The sequence below is a fragment of the Caretta caretta genome, chromosome 16 (genome assembly GCF_965140235.1).
Source record: "Caretta caretta isolate rCarCar2 chromosome 16, rCarCar1.hap1, whole genome shotgun sequence".
In the NCBI taxonomy this organism is placed as follows: Eukaryota; Metazoa; Chordata; order Testudines; family Cheloniidae; genus Caretta; species Caretta caretta.
Window position 1 is genome coordinate 2,671,875 of NC_134221.1, and position 25,187 is coordinate 2,697,061.

General features: G+C 50.7%; 1 protein-coding gene across 1 annotated transcript; it reads left to right on the plus strand.

Annotated features, from left to right (window-relative positions):
- The first annotated feature begins 3,842 nt into the window (after window positions 1-3,842).
- On the plus strand, window positions 3,843-7,138 carry PHPT1 (phosphohistidine phosphatase 1). Its single transcript, XM_048822890.2, has 3 exons — window positions 3,843-4,042; window positions 5,054-5,178; window positions 6,623-7,138. The coding sequence occupies exons 1-3, from the start codon at window positions 3,895-3,897 to the stop codon at window positions 6,713-6,715; spliced, it is 366 nt and encodes a 121-aa protein (XP_048678847.1). The 5' UTR covers window positions 3,843-3,894; the 3' UTR covers window positions 6,716-7,138.
- Window positions 7,139-25,187: the final 18,049 nt, after the last annotated feature.

Genomic DNA, 25,187 nt, shown 5'->3' on the forward strand with positions numbered 1-25,187 from the left:
CCCCTACACTTTCCAAAAACTTCCTGGATTGTCTGTGCACCGCTGTATTGCTCTCCCAGCAGATATCAGGGTGATTGAAGTCTCCCATGAGAACCAGGGCCTGCGATCTAGTAACTTCCATTAGTTGCCAGAAGAAAGCCTTGTCCACCTCATCCCCCTGGTCCGGTGGTCTATAGCAGACTCCCACCACGACATCAACCTTGTTGCTCACACTTCTAAACTTAATCCAGAGACTCTCAGGTTTTTCTGCAGTTTCATACCGGAGCTCTGAGCAGTCATACTGCTCCCTTACATACAATCCCCCACCTTTTCTGCCCTGCCTGACTTCCTGAACAGTTTATATCCATCCATGACAGTCATGTGAGTTATCCCAGTTATTTCAGTAAGGCGTTTGATACCGTGCCACATGGGGAATTATTAGTTAAATTGGAAAAGATAGGGATCAATATGAAAATTGAAAGATGGATAAGGAATTGGTTAAAGGGGAGACTGCAACGGGTCCTACTGAAAGGTGAACTGTCAGGCTGGAGGGAGGTTACCAGTGGAGTTCCTCAAGGATTGGCTTTGGGACCAATCTTATTTAATCTTTTTATTACTGACCTCGACACAAAAAGTGGGAGTATGCTAATAAAGTCGGCGGATGATACAAAGCTGGGAGGTATTGCCAATTTAGAGAAGGACAGGGATATCCTACAGGAGGATCTGGATGACCTTGTAAACTGGAGTAATAGTAATAAGATGAAATTTAATAGTGAGAAGTGTAAGGTCATGCATTTAGGGATTAATAACAAGAATTTTAGTTATAAGCTGGGGACGCATCAATTAGAAGTAACGGAGGAGGAGAAGGACCTTGGAGTATTGGTTGATCATAGGATGACTATGAGCTGCCAATGTGATATGGCCGTGAACAAAGCTAATGCAGTCTTGGGATGCATCAGGCGAGGTATTTCCAGTAGGGATAAGGAGGTTTTAGTACCGTTATACAAGGCACTGGTGAGACCTCACCTGGAATACTGTGTGCAGTTCTGGTCTCCCATGTTTAAGAAGGATGAATTCAAACTGGAACAGGTACAGAGAAGGGCTACTAGGATGATCCGAGGAATGGAAAACTTGTCTTATGAAAGGAGACTCAAGGAGCTTGGCTTGTTTAGCCTAACTAAAAGAAGGTTGAGGGGAGATATGATTGCTCTCTATAAATATATCAGAGGGATAAATATCGGAGAGGGAGAGGAATTATTTAAGCTCAGTATCAATGTGGACACAAGAACAAATGGATATAAACTAGCCACCAGGAAGTTTAGACTTGAAATTAGACAAAGGTTTCTAACCATCAGAGGAGTGAAGTTTTGGAATAGCCTTCCAAGGGAAGCAGTGGGGGCAAAAGATCTATCTGTCTTTAAGATTAAACTCAATAAGTTTATGGAGGAGATGGTATGATGGGTTAACATGGTTTTGGTAATTAAATATTCATGGTAAATAGGCCCAATGGCCTGTGATGGTATATTAGATGGGGTGCGATCCGAATTACCCAGCAAAGAATTTTCTGTAGTATGTGGCTGGTGAATCTTGCCCATATGCTCAGGGTTTAGCTGATTGCCATGTTTGGGGTCGGGAAGGAATTTTCCTCCAGGGCAGATTGGAAGAGGCCCTGGAGGTTTTTCGCCTTCCTCTGTAGCATGGGGCACGTGTCACTTGCTGGAGGATTCTCTGCTCCTTGAAGTCTTTAAACCACGATTTGAGGACTTCTATAGCTCAGACATAGGTGAGAGGTTTTTCGCAGGAGTGGGTGGGTGAAATTCTGTGGCCTGCGTTGTGCAGGAGGTCAGACTAGATGATCATAATGGTCCCTTCTGACCTTAGTATCTATGAATCTATGAATCTAATCACATCATAATTCCTTGACTGTGCCAGGACTTCCAGTTCTCCCTGCTTGTTTCCCAGGCTTCTTGCATTTGTGTATAGACACTTGAGATGACTTGCTGTTTGTCCTGCTTTCTTAGTATGAAGCAGGAGCCTTCCCCTCTCGAGCTCTCCCGCTCGTGCTTCCTCCTGGTATCCCACATCCCCACTTACCTCAGGGCTTTGGTCTCCTTCCCCCGGTGAACCTAGTTTAAAGCCCTCCTCACTAGGTTAGCCAGTCTGCTTGCAAAGATGCTCTTCCCTCTCTTCGTTAGGTGGAGCCTGTCTCTGTCTAGCACTCCTCCTTCTTGGAACACCATCCCATGGTCAAAGAATCCAAAGCCTTCTCTCCGACACCACCTACGAAGCCATTCGTTGACTTCCACGATTCGACGGTCTCTACCCAGGCCTTTTCCTTCCACGGGGAGGACGGACGAGAACACCACTTGCACCTCAAACTCCTTTATCCTCGATAAGAGCTATACCCAGCTAATCCGGGAGCCTGACCACCCACCCGCTGCTCCCTCATTCTCATCCTGTGATTGCTGTTAATTCTTTGTACGACAGCAGCGGGCCCCAGCCAGAAGCAGGCTGCGTTACACCGGCTGCATTTGCTTTATGGGTCCAAGTTATCAATGCAAAAACATAAAGAAGCATGACACTGGCATGAGGGGGCACAAGGAGAGGGGTGTCGGGGGGGCGCGAGAGATGTGCGTCGGGGGACATGGGGTGTCGGGGGGGCGCGATGAGAGGGGTGTCAGGGGGTGCGCGGTGTCAGGGGGGCACGAGAAGAGGGGTGTCAGGGTGGGACCGGGGTGCCAGGGGGGCATGGGGTGTCACGTGGGGTGTCGGGGGGGCACGGGGAGAGGGGTGTCGGGGGGAGCAGGGAGCGGGGTATGAGGGGGGGCATGGGAAGCAGGGAGCGAGGAGAAGGGTGACGGGGGGGCACGGGGTGTTAGGCAGGGTGCAGGGATCTGGGAGAGGGGGCACGGGGAGAGGGGTGCCGGGGGGGCATGGGGTGCCAGGGGGGCACAGGGAGCATGGAGCAGGGAGAGGGGTGTCAGAGGGCGTGCGGGTGCCAGGCGGGGTGTCGGGGGGCACGGGGAGAGGGGTGCCGGGGGGGCGTGAGAGAGGTGTGTCGGGGGACACGAGGTGTCGGGGGGGGCGCGAGAAGAGGGGTGTCAGGGTGGGCCTGGGGTGCCGGGGGGGGCATGGGCTGTCAGGCGGAGTGGGGGGGCTGTCAGGGGGCGCGGGAAGAGGGGTGTCGGGGGGGCGCGAGGAGAGGGGTGTCAGGGGGACACGAGGTGTCGGGGGGCGCGAGAAGAGGGGTGTCAGGGTGGGCCTGGGGTGCCGGGGGGGGCATGGGCTGTCAGGCGGAGTGGGGGGGCTGTCAGGGGGCGCGGGAAGAGGGGTGTCGGGGGGGTGTCGGGGGCGCGCGAGGAGAGGGGTGTCAGGGGGACACGAGGTGTCGGGGGGCGCGAGAAGAGGGGTGTCAGGGTGGGCCTGGGGTGCCGGGGGGGCATGGGCTGTCAGGCGGAGTGGGGGGGCTGTCAGGGGGGCGCGGGAAGAGGGGTGTCAGGGGGGTGTCGGGGGGGCGCGTGGAGATGGGTGCCAGGCGGGGTGTCGGGGGGGTGCCGGGGGGGCCTCAGGGCCTCGCGCTGTCTGTGGGTGTTTGTACAACGCCTGCAGCCCCGCACCCCCCGCGCCCAGCAGGCCCCGCTCGCTCCCCGCCCCCTCCCAGCCCGGCCCGGGCCAGCCCCGCCCCTTCCAACCGGCCCAGCCACCGGCATTTTATGTCGGCGAAATCACACCCCTCCGCTCTCACCTTTAAGGATTAGACTTTGTTCGCGTCCCCTTTAAGAGCGCTTTGCTCTAATTGGGCGAGAGCTTCACGGCTCTGCAACGCGATTGGCCGCGGCGCTGTGCAGTCCCCGCCCCGTTTTGCCATTGGGCGGAAGCAGTGCTACGCCGCTGGCTCGGTGCGGGGCCGGCAAGATGGCGGCGGAGGAGTTGAGCCGCATCCCGAGCGTCGACATCGACCCCGACGGCGTCTTCAAATACGTGCTGATCCGCGTGCGGCCGGCGGGGGGCCAGGGGCCCGCCAGGGATCTCGTGCGGGGCCACGCCTGGGCCGAGTACCACGGTGAGGGGCGGGGCGGGGCGGGGCGGGGCCGGTCGCGGGCTGGGGGCTGGGTTACGCCTGGGCCGAGTACCACGGTGAGGGGCGGGGCGGGGCCGGTCGCGGGCTGGGGGCTGGGTTACGCCTGGGCCGCGTACCGGGGTGTTCCCCGGGGGTAGCTGCCCCGCCCCCAGTGCTGGGGCCCCTGCGGGGGCAGGTGCGGGTCGGGGCTGGCTCCGCGCAGCGCGGTTACCAGGACTCCTGGGTTCCGTGCCTGGCTCTGCCGCGAAGCCGGCTTGGACCTGTCCCGCCACGCGTGCGCCTCTGTCCCCCCCCCCCCCCCGCTCATGTGGGGAGCGTGGCTGGATCCCGCGCCCAGTGATGTGTGCAGCGCGCTGGGGATGAGCCGAGGGGTCTCCTCGGGGGGGACGGCGGATGCCTCCGGACCCAGGGCCCCGCGTAGCTAAGGTGCACAAGGGATGTGGCTCAATCCTGAGGCTGCCTTGTAATGGTACTTGCCTTTCAGGAGACGGCTAGTGTACGGAGGGATCCGCCATCACCGTGCAGCTGAATACCAATAGTTGCAAATGGTGCTGTTGATAACGGAGCAGAAAGTCCATCATGAGTGGGGTGGGCTGGGATTCTTTCATAGACTCATAGATACTAAGGTCAGAAGGGACCATTATGATCATCTAGTCAGGCAGGCCACAGAATCTCACCCACCCACTCCTGCTGTTGTAAATCCTAGGAACAATCTGTTCAGATCTGGATCCATAGTAACTGGGTCTGGAGATGAGAACTGTGAAATGGGGCCCATAGTGGTGAGCCATCAGATTGTGGTTCCTACCAATCCTGTATCCCTTTAACTGTGGGTAAGGTTGGAGCATGTCTTTACCCTGCAATTATATGTGTGGGGTAGGTAGCACATGTCTGAATTAAATGTTCCATATATCATACATGAACCAAGAATATCCCCAGGGAAGGAACTTTAATAGACTTTTGTTTACATTCATTCTACAATGTCTCCCACCCTAGCTGATATTTATGACAAGACTGCAGCAGAAATTGAGAAGCAAGGCTACGACTGCGAGTGCTTGGGCGGGGGCAGGATCTCCCATCAGAGCAAGGAGAAGAAGATCCACGTTTATGGATATTCTGTGGTAAACAAGGAGCCATGGGAGGGTGCTCTTGGTTTGATTGAGAAACTTGTAACCAGTCTTGAGGGGAGTGGGTGGAGAGGATTCTTTTCACCTATGCTGGTATCTTTGCTGTCTGAGCAACAGCACCAGCCTGGAACCCCCCACTCACAGTCTGTGCAGTTTTGACATGTAAGCTGGCATCTTACCACTGTCTAATGTGTATAAGGTAGCAAAGCTTTAAAGGAAAGGTATTGACTTATTAGTTAGGCTGGTAACCAATAGCCCTTCCTGAAGAGTGGGCCTGTAAGACCAAAAAACATCCAAAGTGTAGGGTTGCATCCCTGACGATCATGGACAACAGCTATTGATGGATCAATCCTCCATGAACTTATCTCCTTTTGGGAACCCACTTATTCTTTTGGCCTTCACTACACACAGCCCATGGCAAGGAGTTGCACAGGTTGACTGTGCCTTGTGTGAAGAAGTGCTTCCTTATGTTGTTTTTTTTTTAAAAAAACCTGCTGCCTGTTAACCTCTTGTCTAAACACAGTTTTTGTACCAGTATAACTGTCAGGTAGGGGTGTAACTTTTCTACTTATCTAGTTATGCTTGTACATCCTTTATTGCTTTAACTACATTAGTATAGTTAAAGCAGTACAATCCCCTGATATGAATGCAGAAATGTCTGTATAAAGGTGCCTTATATTTGTATAGCTTATTCACTTTCCCTATGGGAATAGCTATCCCAGTACAAGTACATCTATGCTGGTGTGACCATGTTCTTCCGGGGGGATTGTGCTCCTTTAACTGTACCCACCTAATTAAGGCTTGTGCTTGTGGCTGCTTCCATTTTGAGAGCAAAAGCCAAATGGGCAAAGAAGGAAGCCGAATTGGAATAAATTCATGCACTGCTGCTTGTCACACTGGGCACAGAGCAGCAGGTGTTGCCAAGGGGCAGCTCAAAGGGCTAACAGTGACCACATGGCGCTGTTTGCTCTTGGAGCAGAGAGAACTGTATGCGTCCCACCCAGCTCTGGAAAATAGTTTAATCTCTCTCCTTCGACTTATTCTTCACCGTCTCCCTTCACTGCCTCTGCCAGAAACACTCTAGATCCCCAGACCTGCCCCAGGTAAACCCAGTAAGAGAGAGGTACCTTGTGTGGCCCAAGGATGCCGTCACTCTCCAGAATCTTCCCAATCCTAATCTCCTCTAGGAGCAGGGACGGGGTTAGGACAGGACTGCCCTGATGCTCCACTTCTGGGCACCAGGTGCCAAGCTGCAGTGCGTTCAGTGTGGATTGTTGCCAGGTGTAGATGGCGGTCATTTGGGAGTTTTAGGCAAGGCACTGGGGGCCTCTTCCATCCCCAGATTATCTTCTCGGATTTTCTTATTGCTCAGGACTCTGTCCCCAGGACTCTTCCTGAGCCCTTCACAGTTCACAGTGCTGCCTTTTTCCTCTTCCAGGGCTTTGGTCAAGCAAAACACTCTGTGTCCACAAAGATACTGAAAGAGAAGTATCCAGACTACGTGGTCACCTGGGCTGACGAAGGCTACTGACCTGGCTTACTCCGACAGCAGCAGACATCACTCCCTTTTCCTGGGACTGAGAAGCTCAGGTCATTGGCTGGGCTTGTGGGAGCAGAGACCTTGCAGTGGCCAGTGCTCTGGATCTGCCTGGGCTCCGTTGTGTTTCCTTGTGTCTGGAGCTTCATGGAAGATACAAGTTCATTCTGCTGGGAAGCTTCTGGCAGGAGGGGGATGAGTCTAGAGCAAGAGGAATTCACCAGCCTCCATGCCCTTTGCATCCATTAATTGTCTCAGCGCTGTAGTCTTGAGCTGCATCTGATGAAGGGGCAGCAAAGCCTGTAGTGGAAATCCTGGCCCCAGTAAAACCAGGGGGGTTACCATTGATCTCAGTGGAGCCAGGACTTCTCCCTGAATGTTTACGGTGAAAATTAAACAGTATCTTTAAATTTACAATAGTCTAAATAGTTTAATTTACAATAGTCTAAAGCATCTTCAGTAGGCATTCCATTGAATACATTTCGGCTTTACCAGTTAATTTTGCAATCAGGGTAGGAACTCTCTATCAGCAGGGATTTCATGTATTACCCACAGCCTGTTGAAGGTAGTCAGATATCCAACAATATCATCATCCTCACTTTATGCAGAATATAAGTGTTCCCACTTGTGGATTTTTGGAGTGATGGAGTCGTTGGGGTCAGGGGTTCTGGTTCTGCTTCTCTAACAGGTCCAGTTGGTGTTTTCGCTGTGTCTCTCTCTCTCTCTTTCTCTTATCTCCAGTTCTTTCAGTTGCAATAATCTCTGGTGCTCCCTCCCCTTTTCTGCAGACTGCAGCCTAAAAAGCTCCAACTTCGCAATCGCTTCACTGCTTTTACTCATTTTCCTGTTTTTCTGTTCCTACTTCCCTTTCCCAAAATAAACAAACTGAAAATAACAAAACTGTGACCACCTCCTGACTGTTCTTAGCCACTGCACTTAAGACTCACTTAAAATCACAACTGACAGGTTTCAGAGTAACAGCCGTGTTAGTCTGTATTCGCAAAAAGAAAAGGAGTACTTGTGGCACCTTAGAGACTAACCCATTTAGAATCATAGAATATCAGGGTTGGAAGGGACCCCAGAAGGTCATCTAGTCCAACCCCCTGCTCAAAGCAGGACCAATTCCCAGTTAAATCATCCCATTTATTTGAGCATAGGCTTTCGTGAGCTACAGCTCTCTTCATCGGATGCATACTGTGGAAAGTGTAGAAGATCTTTTTATACACACAAAGCATGAAAAAATACCTCCGCCCACCCCACTCTCCTGCTGGTAATAGCTTATCTAAAGTGATCACTCTCCTTACAATGTGTATGTTAATCAAGTTGGGCCATTTCCAGCACAAATCCAGGTTGAAGAAACAGATTGATAGAGTCAGAAGAGTTCCCAGAAGTCACCTACTACAGGACAGGCCTAACAAAGAAAATAACAGAACGCCACTAGCCGTCACCTTCAGCCCCCAACTAAAACCCCTCCAACGCATTATTAAGGATCTACAACCTATCCTGAAGGATGACCCAACACTCTCACAAATCTTGGGAGACAGGCCATTCCTTGCCTACAGACAGCCCCCCAACCTGAAGCAAATACTCACCAGCAACTACATACCACACAACAGAATCACTAACCCAGGAACCTATCCTTGCAACAAAGCCCGTTGCCAACTGTGCCCACATATCTGTTCAGGGGACACCATCACAGGGCCTAATAACATCAGCCACACTATCAGAGGCTCGTTCACCTGCACATCCACCACTGTGATATATGCCATCATGTGCCAGCAATGCCCCTCTGCCATGTATATTGGTCAAACTGGACAGTCTCTATGTAAAAGAATAAATGAACACAAATCAGATGTCAAGAATTATAACACTCATAAACCAGTCGGAGAACACTTCAATCTCTCTGGTCATGCGATTACAGACATGAAAGTTGCGATATTACAACAAAAAAACTTCAAATCCAGACTCCAGCGAGAAACTGTTGAATTGGAATTCATTTGCAAATTGGAGACAATTAACTTAGGCTTGAATAGAGACTGGAAGTGGCTAAGTCATTATGCAAGGTAATCTATTTCCCCTTGTTTTTTTCCTACCCCCCCTCCCCAGATGTTCTTGTTAAACCCTGGATTTGTGCTGGAAATGGCCCACCTTGATTATCATACACATTGTAAGGAGAGTGGTCACTTTAGATAAGCTATTACCAGCAGGAGAATGGGGTGGGGGGAGGTATTTTTTCATGCTTTGTGTGTATAAAAAGATCTTCTACACTTTCCACAGTATGCATCCGATGAAGTGAGCTGTAGCTCACGAAAGCTTATGCTCAAATAAATTGGTTAATCTCTAAGGTGCCACAAGTACTCCTTTTTTTTTTTTTTTTAAATCACAACTATCAGTGCTTAAAGTGTGAACTTCACCTGGAGTAACAAGCTGCCAGCTGGGCACCTGGGAGCCAGCCTTAACCTGCTCTGCTGTGAGAACCCCCACTCCTGGGCTATTCACGCACAGCCTCTGGCATGTAAACTGCTCCTTGGATTGTGCAGCCGAATGACACTAGCCAATATTTCCGGTTCCAGATATAACTCTGGAATCTCTGTCTTGCAGTGTCCAGTTATGCCCGCTGGATGCTGCATGCTTATATGAGTTCGTCAATTTAACAAAGAAATTGATATTTACCAGGCTTGTTATCCCAAGGGGAATCTCTGACACGCTTCAAGCAAAGCTCACTGCTTCAGGTAGAATAAATAAACAGATTTATTAGCTGTAAAGATAGATTTTAAGTGATTATAAGTCAAAGCATAACAAGTTGGATTTGGTCAAATGAAGTAAAAGCAAAACACATTCTAAGCTGATCTTAACACTTCCAATGTCTTTACAAATTTAGATGCTTCTCACTACAGACTGGCTGGTTGCTCTTTAGCCAGGCTCTCCCCTTTGATCAGTGCTTCAGTCGCTTGGTATGGTGGTGTCTGTAGATGTAGGTGGGCGAGAGAGAGAGAGAGAGTATGGCAAATGTCTCCCTTTTATCATGTCCTTTCTTCCCTCTTGGCTCCCACCCCCGCACACCCTTCAGAGTCAGGTGAGCATTACCTCATTGCAGTCCAGAACTGACCAAAGGAACGGGGGTGACTCATGCAGAGTCTTAACAGATCCTTTTGTTGCTGCCTAGGCCAGTGTTCTTTGTTCCTGTGAAGCTGGGCTGGGTTTGTCTCATACCTGCCCTGATGAGGTGTGAACTGCCTCTCTGCTCCTGGAGAGTTTTTGCCTGGGCTTAGTTTAAGCCATGAGGATACATTTTCAGCATCATAACTATATACATGAAATTATAATCTATAACATTACTGTAACAATTACTATAACATCACTATAACAACCATGCTCAGTGCTAAAGGAATTGGCGGATGTGCTTGCAGAGCCATTGGCCATTATCTTTGAAAACTCATGGCGATCGGGGGAAGTCCTGGACGACTGGAAAAAGGCAAATGTAGGGCCGATCTTTAAAAAAGGGAAGAAGGAGGATCCTGGGAATTACAGGCTGGTCAGCCTCACCTCAGTCCCCAGAAAAATCATGGAGCAGGTCCTCAAGGAATCAATTCTGAAGCACTTAGACGAGAGGAAAGTGATCAGGAACAGTCAGCATGAATTCACCAAGGGAAAGTCATGCCTGACTAATCTAATTGCCTTCTATGATGAGATAACTAGTTCTGTGGATGAGGGGAAAGCAGTGGACGTGTTATTTCTTGACTTTAGCAAAGCTTTTGACACGGTCTCCCACAGTATTCTTCTCAGCAAGTTAAAGAAGTATGGGCTGGATGGATGCACTACAAGGTGGGTAGAAAATTGGCTAGATTGTCGGGCTCAACGGGTAGTGATCAATGGCTCCATGTCTAGTTGGCAGCTGGTGTCTAGCGGAGTGCCCCAAGGGTCGGTCCTGGGGCCGGTTTTGTTCAATATCTTCATAAATGATCTGGAGGATGGTGTGGATTGCACCCTCAGCAAGTTAGCGGATGACACTAAACTGGGAGGAGTGGTAGATACGCTGGAGGGTAGGGATAGGATACAGAGGGACCTAGACAAATTGTAGGATTGGGCCAAAAGAAGGTTCAACAAGGACAAGTGCAGAGTCCTGCACTTAGGACGGAAGAATCCCATGCACCACTACAGTCTAGGGACCGAATGGCTAGGCAGCAGTTCTGCAGAAAAGGACCTAGGGGTCACAGTGGACGAAAAGCTGGATATGAGTCAACAGTGTGCCCTTGTTGCCAAGAAGGCCAATGGCATTTTGGGCTGAATAAGTAGGGGCATTGCCAGCAGATCGAGGGATGTGATCCTTCCCCTCTATTTGACATTGGTGAGGCCAGATCTGGTGTACTGTGTCCAGTTTTGGGCCCCGCACTACAAGAAGGATGTGGAGAAATTGGAGAGAGTCCAGCGAAGGGCAACAAAAATGATTAGGGATCTGGAACACATGACTTCTGAGGAGAGGCTGAGGGAACTGGGATTGTTTAGTCTACGGAAGAGAAGAATGAGGGGGGATTTGATAGCTGCTTTTAACTACCTGAAAGGTGGATCCAAAGAGGATGGATCTAGACTTTTCAGTGATAGCAGATGACAAGACAAGGAGTAATGGTCTCAAGTTGCAGTGCGGGAGATTTAGGTTGGATATTAGGACAAACTTTTTCACTAGGAGGGTGGTGAAACACTGGAATGTGTTAGCTAGGGAGGTGGTGGAATCCCCTTCCTTAGAAGTTTTTAAGGTCAGGCTTGACAAAGCCCTGGCTGGGATGGTTTAGTTGGGGATTAGTCTTGCTCTGGGCAGGGGGTTGGACTAGATGACCTCCAGAGGTCCCTTCCAACTCTGATATTCTATGATTCATCATGAGCCTTCCGAAAACACCCAACAGGACAAACTTTGCATTGGATACCACACAGTGATTTTACAAGGATGAACGTGGGGATGCTGGGTGTTCCCCTCAGGTACAAAGCGTCACATCCCCCTACCCGACCCTCTGCCCCTTGTCTGACTGGAGGAACATGAAAAAAGACAGACTGTAACTTGGCCTCCAGAGCCCCAGATTGCCTGATAAGGCCACCCCAGGAATTTGGGGACTGTGGAGCTGCATCTGCAGCCTGCCTTCGGGCCCCTACATGAGCCCCAGTACACTCTACAAGCATCTCAGTTTGCTCGGTGCCTCTGTTTCAAGTTTGGAGTTCCCCACATACCCCAGCTCTGTCTCTAGGCCTGTGCACTGCTGCTTCCCTCCAGGCGTCCGTCCACCTGCCACCTACATCCCAGAGCAATTCACACAGCAAGGAAGACAGGTGTCTGTCCGCCTGAGGCATGGGTAGAGCCTGACCCAGAAGGCATGCTCAGGGGTTGGCCCCTGCTGGCTTGGATCCAGTTCAAAATCTGGTTGAGGAGCTTCTGCTGCCCTTATAACTTCTAGCCCAGAGGTTTGAGCACTCGGAGGAGGTGTGGGAGACCCCAGTTCAATTCCCCAGTCTGCCTGATGGGGGCAGAGGGTATGAATAGGGGTCTCCCACCTCTCAGCAGAGTGCTGGGGTTACTCTGACATGGGCTCGGTCAGTCTGCTGTTCCACTGGGAATAACTGATGATTACGGCTACGATTTAGTCATGGAAGTCATGGAATCCGTGACTTCCAGTGACCTCCGTGACTTCAGCGGTGGGGAGCTGCAGGGTACGCTGCTGCCCGCAATGGGGTGCCCCACAGCTCCCAGCCACCGCCGGTGGTGGGGGAACCCCTCAAGCTTGGCTGTGGCAGGGGAACCCTTGAGCTCCCAGTGTCCAGGGAGGAGGGGCGGAGGGGCAACCCCCGAGCTCCTGGCAAGCTCACAGGCGACGGCGGGGGAACCCCTGAGCTCGCTGCCACCGCGGGCCCCGGGAGCTGCTGATGGTGGGGGCACCCCACAGCTCCTGGCCCCCAGGGGCAGCAGAGCACCCCTGGAGCTACAGGCCGCAGGGGTACACCGCAGCCCCCAGCTGCTGCAGGTGGCTCCCTTCAGGCAATGTGGGGATCCCCAGATCCCCATTTTGTCCTGGATATTTTTAGTAGAAGTCACCGACAGGTGACGGGCAAAACAGAAAAATTCACAGAAGCTGTGACCTGTCGGTGACTTCTACTAAAAATACCCAGGACAAAATCTGAGCCTCACTGCTGATGGATGGGAAGAGGGGCCCGGGCACAGGTCTCCCACTTCGTGGGCGTGCCCCCGTCACTGGGCTCACTGTCCTTCTCTGTCCCCCGTGGAACGAGAGGTGAAACCCAGGGCGCCCCTCCCCCATAGCTCAGTGGTCACTTTCCAAAGTGCCGGAGGGCGCTCCACCGCCAGCCCTGCCACGGGCCGTCCCCCACCGCACCCCTTCCCCCAAGGCTCCACCCCTCCGTCAAGTGGGCCACATCCTCGCTCTTCCCCCCTCCCCAGAGCCTCCAGCCTGCACCCTGTGAAACAGCGACTGCGGCAGGTGGGAGGGGGCGATCCCCGGGGCCTGCTGGTGGGCGGGAGGTGCGAGGGAGCTGATGGGGGGCATTTTTTCCCCACGGGTGTCTGTACCTAGGAGAGCATGTTTCTGAGCAGTTCCTCTTCAAATCCTTTCTCCCCACAGGCAGAGGGGGGAATTGAACCTGGGTCTCCCACAGCCCTGCTGAATGCGCTAGAACTGGGTTAGAAGTTACCACCTGGCACCCCCTCCTCTGCCATGGCCATTTTTGTGGTGTGGGCGAGGCCAGCGCCTGTCTCATTCCTACAAAAAATGTCTGCGGCTCAAAAGCCCCCTGACTTGTGCTGATCGCTAAGCAGACTTAGGCCTCTAGTTCGGGGGGGAGGGGGAGCGGGAGGAGGGCTTAGGATGCTCTCCTGTCATTGGCTAGTTTAGGAGCCTTTGCACCTCATTTGCTGGCTTTGTGGATCCCACTTAAGGCACCTGCCTCCCCCATTCAGTGTATAGAGCCTGGCTGCTTAAGTCAGACTGTGGAGATCGCCGTGGGGTGCCTGTGATTTTTCTAGGCACCTAAGAGTTGGTGGCGTGATGCTCAGCATGGCAAGGCCTAAGTCCCTTTGTAGATTTGGGCCAGAGTGCCTACCTCCTTTAACTGCGCTTGTTCCTAAGCCAGACGCAGCAATTTCAAACAAACCGCAACTGGCCAAGCAAAGCTGGGGACCTGCAAATGGCCATGGTGGCCTCCCCCGTAAAACGAGGCCAGAACTAGCCACGGGGGCACCAGCACTGATTTTGAATGGTCAGGTAGAGAGCAGTGGATGTGCTGCACGTACTGCCCTGTGATACAGGCCTCTGCTTCGTGGCTCTGAGGCAGGATATTGCTGCTTAACATTTCATCAAGACTCCCTCTGTCTTGCCCTGGGCACAGATTATTCCTGGATGTTGCAGGTTTGTACATGTCCTGGCAGGAGTTTTAGAGGTCACCTTGGAATTCAGAGGCAGTGATCTCCCTGCAAAACACAGGAACACGTGGCCTACACTGAAGGGGAAGAAGTGAGAACGTTTATGTTTTTTTTAATAATTGACTACAGGGAGTTCTGAGGCAAAGCACTAGAGTTAGGTACAGCACAATATTTTGACTAAAAAATTAGAATGATATAAAATGAATTAAATTGATTAAAAATTGGCTAACTGATAGGTTTCAAAATATAACTATAAAGGGGAAATCGTCATTGAGCAGGTGTGTTTCCAGTGGGGTCCTGTGGGGATCTATTCTTGGACCTACACTCTTCAACATTTTTATCAATGACTTATAAGAAAACATAAAACCATCACGATTAAGTGTGTAGATGACACACAAATTGCGGGAGTGGTAAATAATGAAGAGCCAGCAGGTCACTGATTCAGAGCGATCTCGATTGCTTGGTAAACTGAGCGCAATCAAACAATATGCGTTTTAATATGGCTAAGTGTAAATGTAGACATTGAGGAGCAAAGAGTGCAGGCCGTAGTTCTAGAATGAGGGACACTGCCCTGGGAAGCAGGGACTCGGAAAAAGATTTGGTGGTTGTGGTGGAGAATCAGCTGAACACGAGCTTCCAGTCTGACACTGTGGCCAAAAAAGCGAATGTTAGGCTGGGAGACATAACCTTGAGTAGGAGCAGAGAGGTTGTTTTACCTCTGCATTCAGCACTGGTGTGACTGCTGTGGCACTGTGTCCAAGTCTGGAGTCCACAATTCAAGAAGGATGTTGATAAATTGAAGAGGATTCAGAGAAGAGGCACAATATTGATTAAAGGATTAGAAAACCTGCCTTCTAGTTATAAAGAGCTCACTCTATTTCGTTTAACAAAGAGAAGGTTAAGAGGTGACTTGATCACAGTCTGTAATTTGTTACATGGGCAACAAATATTTAATAATGGGCTCTTCAATCTAGCAGAGAAAGGTCTAACATGATCCAATGGCTGGAAGCTGAAACTAGACAAATTCAAACAGGAAATAAGGCATAAATTCTTAAAGGTGAAAGAAATTAACTACTGGAGCAATTTACCAAGGTGGTGGATTTTCCATCACTGACAGTTTTGAAATCAAGATTGGAGGTTTTTCTAAAAGATCTTCTCCAAAAATTATTTTGGGGCAGTTCTTTGGCCGTTGTTGGACAGGAAATCAGACAAGATGATGGTCCCTTCTGGCCTTGGAATCTATTAATTAAGTCCTGTTTCAACCCAAAGGGCCAAAGTGGGACGAACTTAAGTGGGGCCTAAGTCTTGTCCCTGTAAGTTGTGCCTAGAATTTCTACTGGTGCTGCTGCACTGCAATGAATTTCAGGCAAGACACATTAGGGTCCAAATTCCTTAGCCCCACTAACCATCACCAGAAATTTCCCCACCAGAGGCACTATCAGGTCAGATTTGACCTGCCCAGTGGGGTGTTGTAAAAAAATAACCCCTTCACAATACAAATGGTCTAATGATTTAAACTCCTATAGAAACTATTTGAAAAGAGAACTCAACTCTCCCCCTTGCAACTTCTTCAGCCCTGGGCTTGTGCATGGAAACCGAAAGTTGAAATTAACTAGATATCAAATGAACTGATTCAGTTCATCGCTGGAGCTGAGTGGAATACAGGGTAACCAACAGTGTAAAAAGTGACAAGTGAGTTAGATTTTAAAATGCTTCCCTTTGAATCATCTCAGCGGGGCTCCTGTTTTGCTTTTCAAAATAAGAATAACAAGAATTTTAACCTGGCAGTTTCCCTTTTAAAGCATTGATAAAGGCCTGACAAAAGCATCCTGCCAACAGTGGTTGGTTAAAATCTGGGCTGATACATCTCATGCCATTTCAAAAATTCCTACACAAGACACATTGGCAGCTTAAAGCTAAGTGCATTCCCAGTTAACGCAATCCATCACACTCAATGAGATCACCAGATAAGGTCATATGAACATCCATCCTGACCTAAGCTTGTGTGTCTTCCCTACCATGCATCAGATATCCACACACACTCACTGACTCCACAGCAAACTCCCATTCCAATGCGCAGCCACTCATGGCATACACATCCTGTTACAAGCACACTTCTGCCTTATCTCCAACCAAAGACCTTTAGATATGTGAACAAAACATCGACTTTACCATTACACGTGTGTCTGTAGGGACTATTCAGGGTCTTAACCTTGCTGAGAGCAGGATAAACAAACAGCATAAATAAGACAAATCCCTCTGCAGTTTGTCAAGCCAATCAGTCAGTGCTAACTGCTACTCATGAGAAATGTTTATATGCTGGTTTTTAATCCTGGGAAAATAACATTCAGATAGCCTCTGCTGTGGTGTGTATAGACCATAGAGATCTGCAGCAGTTACAGGCTTCTCGTCAGCTAGGGAGGGTAATGAACAGTGGCAGGGGGATAATTGCTCATCAAGTGAGGAGGGCAAAGCCAGGAGACTTGCCCTTTCCGTGAGCATGTGCTCCCACTTGGGGGTGGGGTGTGGTTGTTGCCCAACCAACGTTTCCAGGCTCATGAAGGCCAGTGTCCCCTCTGATAGCTCAGGAATGCCTCTGCCCTCGCAGGCTGGATTCTGCTCTCCTGCACGCAGCTCCGCAGCAGCAGTATCCTGTTGACGTTGCAGAGCCCCCTGACTTACACCAGCACAGGTGAGAGCAGAATCAAACCCTTTGTTTATGACTTGATTGCACCAGGCTAAGCTTAGTCTAGAGTCCAAGGACATCTCCTAGGAAGCAGAAGCTACGTGCTGCTGTGTGCACTGGGACTTGGGCAACAGAACCCTGAGGGCAGGGTGCTGTGGGGTGGGGGTGAGGTCATACTGCTCCATGCCAGTCAAGGGCATCCAAGGCCTTGGGAGCATGAGCTGGGGAAGGTGCGGCTGTGAGAGGTGTTGGGCTGTCACAAAGCCTCCTTCTTGGCCACCTGCTCAGAATCCATCCTGGAGGGCCAGGGAATTTATTATTATTATTATTATTAATTAATTAATAATAGGGACCTGTCTGGGTCACCACTTCTAGGAAGCAAGACAGGCACTGGTCCCACCATGGTGAATCACCGGCAGGCCAATCGTGAGTGTATTGGACATTTACAGCAACGTGCCCATGTCTGGAGTCCAAGGCTGTGGAGTACTGGCAAACCATCACCAGCCAGGGATCAGAGATGGGGTCTCTGAGCCTGCACTAGGTTCATAAGGCTCTGTGTGCTGGAAACCATTCACCTGGAGTGAATCTTGTGTCTGCAAATAGCTTTGCATCCCTCCGCCTCCTGTCACAGCTATGCAGAGACCTTAAACCAAGAGAACTCTCCATGTGCAAGCCTAGTCGAATGCAGCCCACACTGGTGGTAATTATAATATAATACCTAGGTCTTATCTAGCACTTTTCATCCGCTGCTCTCATAGCACTTCACAAAGGACATGGGTATCATTGGCCCCCTTTTACAGATGGGGGACTGAGGCACAGAAAGGGGAAGCAACTTGCCCAAGGTTACCCAGCAGGCCAGTGGCACAGCCAAGAATAGAATTCAAGTCACCATCTAGTGCTCTGTCCACTAGGTGCCACTGCTTCCCAGCACTAACCCTTTTGTCTCATGTGGTTAGCCAATATTCAGGTTATTTCCATTAGGAGGAAAACTTGATGCCACAAGTCAGATATTTCTCTGGTGCAGTCCTGTTTATTTACAAAGAATGCACACAAAGTCCGGTTTCTCCAAACACAGTAGAAACAAACAGCAGCAGACAGTTTCCTTGCTCACAATTTCCAAGCCTGCCTCTCCAGCAGCACTGTGCCCCCAGGAGCTCTGTCTCTCTGCTCCCTCCCGTGGCCACTCTCATGACTGTTTCTCTTGCTGTCTGCTGGCTTTCTGCCTCTCAGTCACCCACGCAGACATACACAGCTTCGACCAGTCAATCCCCTCCCACTGCATTTGCAATCAGTCCAAGAGAAGCTGTTCAAACCACATAGCTTAGCTTTCTTTGGCTCCACCATGTGGCTTTGTGCTTTGGATGGTAGCTTATTGTTTTCCAGATATTACTACCCAATGGACATTTAATTGCTCCCTCTGTGTAGCCTGAAAGGAAGGTGCTTAGAAGAATACCTATCACCTTTAACCAGGTCTGTGATTGTCTATAGCTCAGCGACCTGCTGGATGGCAGTCATGACACCAGCTCCCATCTCAGCTCTGCCCATCATCCCTCTCTTTGCTTGGCCAAAATTTTGGTAGCCCCAAAATGTCCAGCAGTTTTTAATCTTGACATAACCTCAGCAGCTCCTTTTTCAATGTATCTGGTACCACCAGCTGATACCTGTACCCATCACCCACTGATTTCTCCCATGTTCTATACCATAATTCATCTTTAAGCTCCAAGTTTTCCCATCCTGACCAGCATAGTGAGGAGATACTAGATGCTCTAAGGTGGCTGCGTTTCCAGTTGCTTTCCCAGTCACACACTATTCTGAATTCAGGGCCATCTCTTTGGGAAGTTTTTCACTGCTCTGGAGTTCATTCCTGCACCCTACATCCACTGTCCCAGGGATGAAGCAGGAACATTTTCACTTTGAGGAGCAAAGAGAGTGAGGCAAGGCTAATCTCTCACTGAGCACACACTTTCCCTTTACTGGCCAGTTCCTTGTTCTCCGGCTAAGGGCAGTGTTTGCAATTAGCCTCTCAAGAAGGCCAGCTGGACAAGGCATCAGCATTCCCATGATTGTGTCGAGGCCTGTGTGTGATTGTGAAATCACATCATTGCTGGGTCTCCAGTCACCTGGAAAGTGGCCCCTCAAGACTCCTAAATCTAAAGAGCCATTGAAAGCATGCCTGGTCTGGCCTGACCACAGGAGTTAAGTTCTCCTGGACAGCGAGTGGTGGAAATGTTGTAATCGTTGCCAGGCATTCCTTCAATTGGTGCAATAATTTCTTCCAAGAGAATTTAGTCTTTTGCTGTGATAAGCCACTACCGTCTCCTGTCTTTTGTGTTTTTGTATCAATACCACCCCCAACTCAAAAGCGCTAGCATCTGTGTCCAATATGAAAGAGGTTTTGCAACATGGCTAAGCTAAGACAGGAGCAGTCACAAGAGCCTTTTTTGGCTCTGCAAATGCCAGATCACACTGTGCTGACCGCTGGAATGGTTTCCCTTTCTCACCCGCCCTATGCAGCAGCTTTACTATATTGGCAAACTCACAAATAAACCTTCTGTAATAGGAGCAGAGTCCTGTCAAACTCAGCACGTCTAGGAGTGGCTGAGGAGTTGGCTGTTCTGTACAGCCTTGATTTTCTTTTTGTCAGTGGAAATTCTCACCTCACCAGTTGGGTGCCTGAGGTAGGCTACCTCTTCTTGGAACAACTTCGGTTTTGGGGTTTATTTCAGTTGATCAGCTTCAAGCCTGTAACAGACCATTTGTAAATGTACCAGGTCCTGTTCACAGGTTTCAGCAGCACCAGGATGTCATGTAGAGTCTAGGTGTAGCAGGCAGGCTGGGAGGAACCTGCCCTGTCACACTCGCCATTAGCTTCTCAGATGTGTGTGCTGCTTTACACACACCAAAGCCATCACCTTGTATTGCCACAGGCCCGCCCTGCTGTGTGGGCAGGTTGTTCCTTCTCTTTTGGATCCATTTCCACATGCCAGCACCCACTGCTAAGATCCAGTGTGGGAAAACCAGACTGAACCTGCTACAGTGTCCAGGGTATCACCTATTCGTGGTAATGGACAAGAATCCTTTAAAGTGACTTCATTTCATTTTCTATGGCCCACACAGCATCTGGTGCTGCCACCCTGTTCTTACCCATCCCTCTGGTGAGCCCAAGGGCTGACTGAAGGCTCTCGTATGCGTTCCGGAGACATTTTCTGGATGGCCTGTAATGCCTCTTCCCACTTCCCAACTGGTGAGCTGGTTTCCTCCAATGCACTACAGCCTATGTCTTTGGTGGATCAGGAGAACAGCTCCTGATTCCTAACTGGAAAGTCCCTTAGGTCAAGGTATGTCTGCCCTGCAATTAGACACCTGCGGCTGGCCCGTGCCAGCCAGCTTGGGCTAAGAGGCTGTTCAATTGCTGTGTAGATGTTCTGGCTGCAGCCTGAGCTCTGGGACCCCTCCATCTCTCCGGGTCCTCGAGCCCAAGCTCCAGCCTGAGCCCAAATGTCTACACTGCAATTAAACAGCTCCTTAGCCTGGGCCCTGTAGTCCAAGTCCGCTGGCACGAGCCAGCAGCCACAGGCGTTAATTGCAGTGCAGACAGACCCATAGGCCGTTCGGCTGTGTCTCATTGAAATGCACAGCACAGCACTGAAACAATTCCAGTGGAAGCGCTCGGAGCTTGCCTCTCCGCTGTGTACTTCCCCCAGTGCCGGTGTTTACCAGACTCACCGTTCACAGGTAGCGACTGTGGTTCCTTTTCAGCTATTTTCTGTTTGTCAGAAACATTTAGCAAACAAATGGGGATCAGTGCCAGCTTCAGAGCCACAAGAACTTAAACAGCTAAGATTCCCCAGGACCCTGGATCTCAAATCAGGGCCCAACCACTCCCCATCTTTCCTTGCTGGGAAGCTACCGCAGCATGTAGCGGTTATCATGATTTCTGCCCCTGGAGGCAGGACAGCTCATTCACTGCAAACCAATTACCTACAAACTTGTCTCACCCGGGCCACATCCGTAAAGGGAATTTGCACAGACAGCATTTGTAAGGGTATGTCTACACTACGGAATAAGGTCGAATTTATAGAAGTCGGTTTTTTAGAAATCGGTTTTATAAATTCAAGTGTGTGTGTCCCCACAGTAAATGCTCTAAGTGCATTAAGTGCATTAACTCGGCGGAGCGCTTCCACAGTACCGAGGCAAGCGTCGACTTCCGGAGCGTTGCACTGTGGGTAGCTATCCCACAGTTCCCGCAGTCTCCGCTGCCCATTGGAATTCTGGGTTGAGATCCCAATGCCTGATGGGGCTAAAACATTGTCGCGGGTGGTTCTGGGTACATATCGTCAGCCTCCCGTTCCCTCCCTCCCCCCGTGAAAGCAAGGGCAGACAATCATTTCGCGCCTTTTTTCCTGAGTTACCTGTGCAGACGCCATACCATGGCAAGCATGGAGCCCGCTCAGGTAACCGTCACCCTATGTCTCCTGGGTGCTGGCAGACGCGGTACGGCATTGCTACACAGTAGCAGCAACCCCTTGCCTTGTGGCAGCAGACGGTACAGTACGACTGGTAGCCGTCATCGTCATGTCTGAGGTGCTCCTGGTCGCCTCTGTGAGGTCGATCAGGAGCGCCTGGGCAGACATGGGCACAGGGACTAAATTTGGAGTGACTTGACTAGGTCATTCTCTTTAGTCCTGCAGTCAGTCCTATTGAACCGTCTTATGGTGAGCGGGCAGGCGATACGGACTGCTAGCAGTCGTGCTGTACCATCTTCTGCCGAGCAGTCATGAGATGTGGATGGCATGCAGTCCGTCTGCTGCCAGCCAAAGATGTAAAAGATAGATGGAGTGGGTCAAAACAAGAAATAGACCAGATTTGTTTTGTACTCATTTGCTTCCCCCCCCTCCCCTGTCTAGGGGACTCATTCTTCTAGATCACACTGCAGTCAAGGTGCAGCGAGGTAAATCTAGCCATGTATCAATCAGAGGCCAGGCTAACCTTCTTGCTCCAATAAGGACAATAACTTAGGTGCACCATTTCTTATTGGAACCCTCTGTGAAGTCCTGCCTGAAATACTCCTTGATGTAAAGCCACCCCCTTTGTTGATTTTAGCTCCCTGAAGCCAACCCTGTAAGCGCCCCTCCCAGCGTCAGAGCAATGGCAAACAATCGGGCATCTGAGAGTGCTGTCCAGAGCAGTCACAATGGAGCGCTCTGATGGGGCTAAAACATTGTCGCGGGTGGTTCTGGGTACGTGTCGTCAGGCCCCCGTTCCCTCCCTCCCTCCGTGAAAGCAAGGGCAGACAATCATTTCGCGCCTTTTTTCCTGAGTTACCTGTGCAGACGCCATACCACAGCAAGCATGGAGCCCGCTCAGGTAACCGTCACCCTATGTCTCCTGGGTGCTGGCAGACGCGGTACGGCTTTGCTGCACAGTAGCAGCAACCCCTTGCCTTCTGGCAGCAGACGGTGCAATACGACTGGTAGTCGTCCTCATCGTGTCCGAGGTGCTCCTGGCCGCGTCGGCTGGGAGCGCCTGGGCAGACATGGGCGCAGGGACTAAATTTGGAGTGACTTGACCAGGTCATTCTCTTTAGTCCTGCAGTCAGTCCTATTGAACCGTCTTATGGTGAGCAGGCAGGCGATACGGACTGCTAGCAGTCGTACTGTACCATCTTCTGCCAGGCAGGCAAGAGATGAGGATTGCTAGCAGTCGTATTGCACCATCTTCTGCCAGGCAGGCAAGAGATGGGGATGGCTAGCAGGCGTACTGTACCATCTTCTGCCAAGCAGCCATGAGATGTGGATGGCATGCAGTCCTTCTGCACCGTCTGCTGCCAGCCAAAGATGTAAAAGATAGATGGAGTGGGTCAAAACAAGAAATAGACCAGATTTGTTTTGTACTCATTTGCCTCCTCCCCTGTCTAGGGGACTCATTCCTCTAGGTCACACTGCAGTCACTCACAGAGAAGGTGCAGCGAGGTAAATCTAGCCATGTATCAATCAGAGGCCAGGCTAACCTCCTTGTTCCAATAACAACGATAACTTAGGTGCACCATTTCTTATTGGAACCCTCCGTGCAGTCCTGCCTGAAATACTCCTTGATGTACAGGCACCCCCTTTGTTGATTTTAGCTCCCTGAAGCCAACCCTGTAAGCCGTGTCATCAGTCGCCCCTCCCTCCGTCAGAGCAACGGCAGACAATCGTTCCGCGCCTTTTTTCTGTGCGGACGCCATACCACGGCAAGCATGGAGCCCGCTCAGCTCACTTTGGCAATTAGGAGCACATTAACCACCACACGCATTATTCAGCAGTATATGCAGCACCAGAACATGGCAACGCGATACCGGGCGAGGAGGCGACGTCAGCGCGGTCCCGTGAGTGATCAGGACATGGACACAGATTTCTCTGAAAGCATGGGCCCTGCCAATGCATGCATCATGGTGCTAATGGGGCAGGTTCATGCTGTGGAACGCCGATTCTGGGCTCGGGAAACAAGCACAGACTGGTGGGACCGCATAGTGTTGCAGGTCTGGGACGATTCCCAGTGGCTACGAAACTTTCGCATGCGTAAGGGCACTTTCATGGAACTTTGTGACTTGCTTTCCCCTGTCCTGAAGCGCATGAATACCAAGATGAGAGCAGCCCTCACAGTTGAGAAGCGAGTGGCGATAGCCCTGTGGAAGCTTGCAACGCCAGACAGCTACCGGTCAGTTGGGAATCAATTTGGAGTGGGCAAATCTACTGTGGGGGCTGCTGTGATGCAAGTAGCCCACGCAATCAAAGATCTGCTGATATCAAGGGTAGTGACCCTGGGAAATGTGCAGGTCATAGTGGATGGCTTTGCTGCAATGGGATTCCCTAACTGTGGTGGGGCTATAGATGGAACCCATATCCCTATCTTGGCACCGGAGCACCAAGCCGCCGAGTACATAAACCGCAAGGGGCACTTTTCAATAGTGCTGCAAGCACTGGTGGATCACAAGGGACGTTTCACCAACATCAACGTGGGATGGCCGGGAAAGGTGCATGATGCTCGCATCTTCAGGAACTCTGGTCTGTTTCAAAAGCTGCAGGAAGGGACTTTATTCCCAGACCAGAAAATAACTGTTGGGGATGTTGAAATGCCTATAGTTATCCTTGGGGACCCAGCCTACCCCTTAATGCCATGGCTCATGAAGCCGTACACAGGCAGCCTGGACAGTAGTCAGGAGCTGTTCAACTACAGGCTGAGCAAGTGCAGAATGGTGGTAGAATGTGCATTTGGACGTTTAAAGGCGCGCTGGCGCAGTTTATTGACTCGCTTAGACCTCAGCGAAACCAATATTCCTACTGTTATTACTGCTTGCTGTGTGCTCCACAATATCTGTGAGAGTAAGGGGGAGACGTTTATGGCGGGGTGGGAGGTTGAGGCAAATCGCCTGGCTGCTGGTTACGCGCAGCCAGACACCAGGGCGGTTAGAAGAGCACAGGAGGGCGCGGTACGCATCAGAGAAGCTTTGAAAAACAGTTTCATGACTGGCCAGGCTACGGTGTAAAAGTTCTGTTTGTTTCTCCTTGATGAACCCCCCCGCCCCTTGGTTCACTCTACTTCCCTGTAAGCTAACCACCCTCCCCTCCTCCCTTTAATCATTGCTTGCAGAGCCAATAAAGTCATTGCTGCTTCACAGTCATGCATTCGTTATTCATTCATCACACAAATAGGGGGATGACTACCAAGGTATCCCAGGAGGGGTGGTGGAGGAGGGAAGGAAAATGCCACACAGCACTTTAAGCACAGCACTTTAAAAGTTTACAACTTTAAAATTTATTGAATGACAGCCTTCTTTTTTTTGGGCAATCCTCTGTGGGGGAGTGGCTGGTTGGCCGGAGGCCTCCCCACCGTGTTCTTGGGCGTCTGGGTGTGGAGGCTATGGAACTTGGGGAGGAGGGCGGTTGGTTACAGAGGGGCTGCAGTGGCAGTCTGTGCTCCAGCTGCCTTTGCTGCAGCTCAACCATACACTGGAGCATACTGGTTTGGTCCTGCAGCAGCCTCAGCATTGAATCCTGCCTCCTCTCATCACGCTGCCGCCACCTTTGAGCTTCAGCCCTGTCTTCAGCCCGCCACTTACTCTCTTCAGCCCGCCACTTACTCTCTTCAGCCCTCCACCTCTCCTCCCGGTCATTTTGTGCTTTCCTGCACTCTGACATTATTTGCCTCCACGCATTCGTCTGTGCTCTGTCAGTGTGGGAGGACAGCATGAGCTCGGAGAACATTTCATCGCGAGTGCGTTTTTTTTTCTTTCTAAGCTTCACTAGCCTCTGGGAAGGAGAAGATCCTGTGATCATTGAAACACATGCAGCTGGTGGAGAAAAAAAAAGGGACAGCGG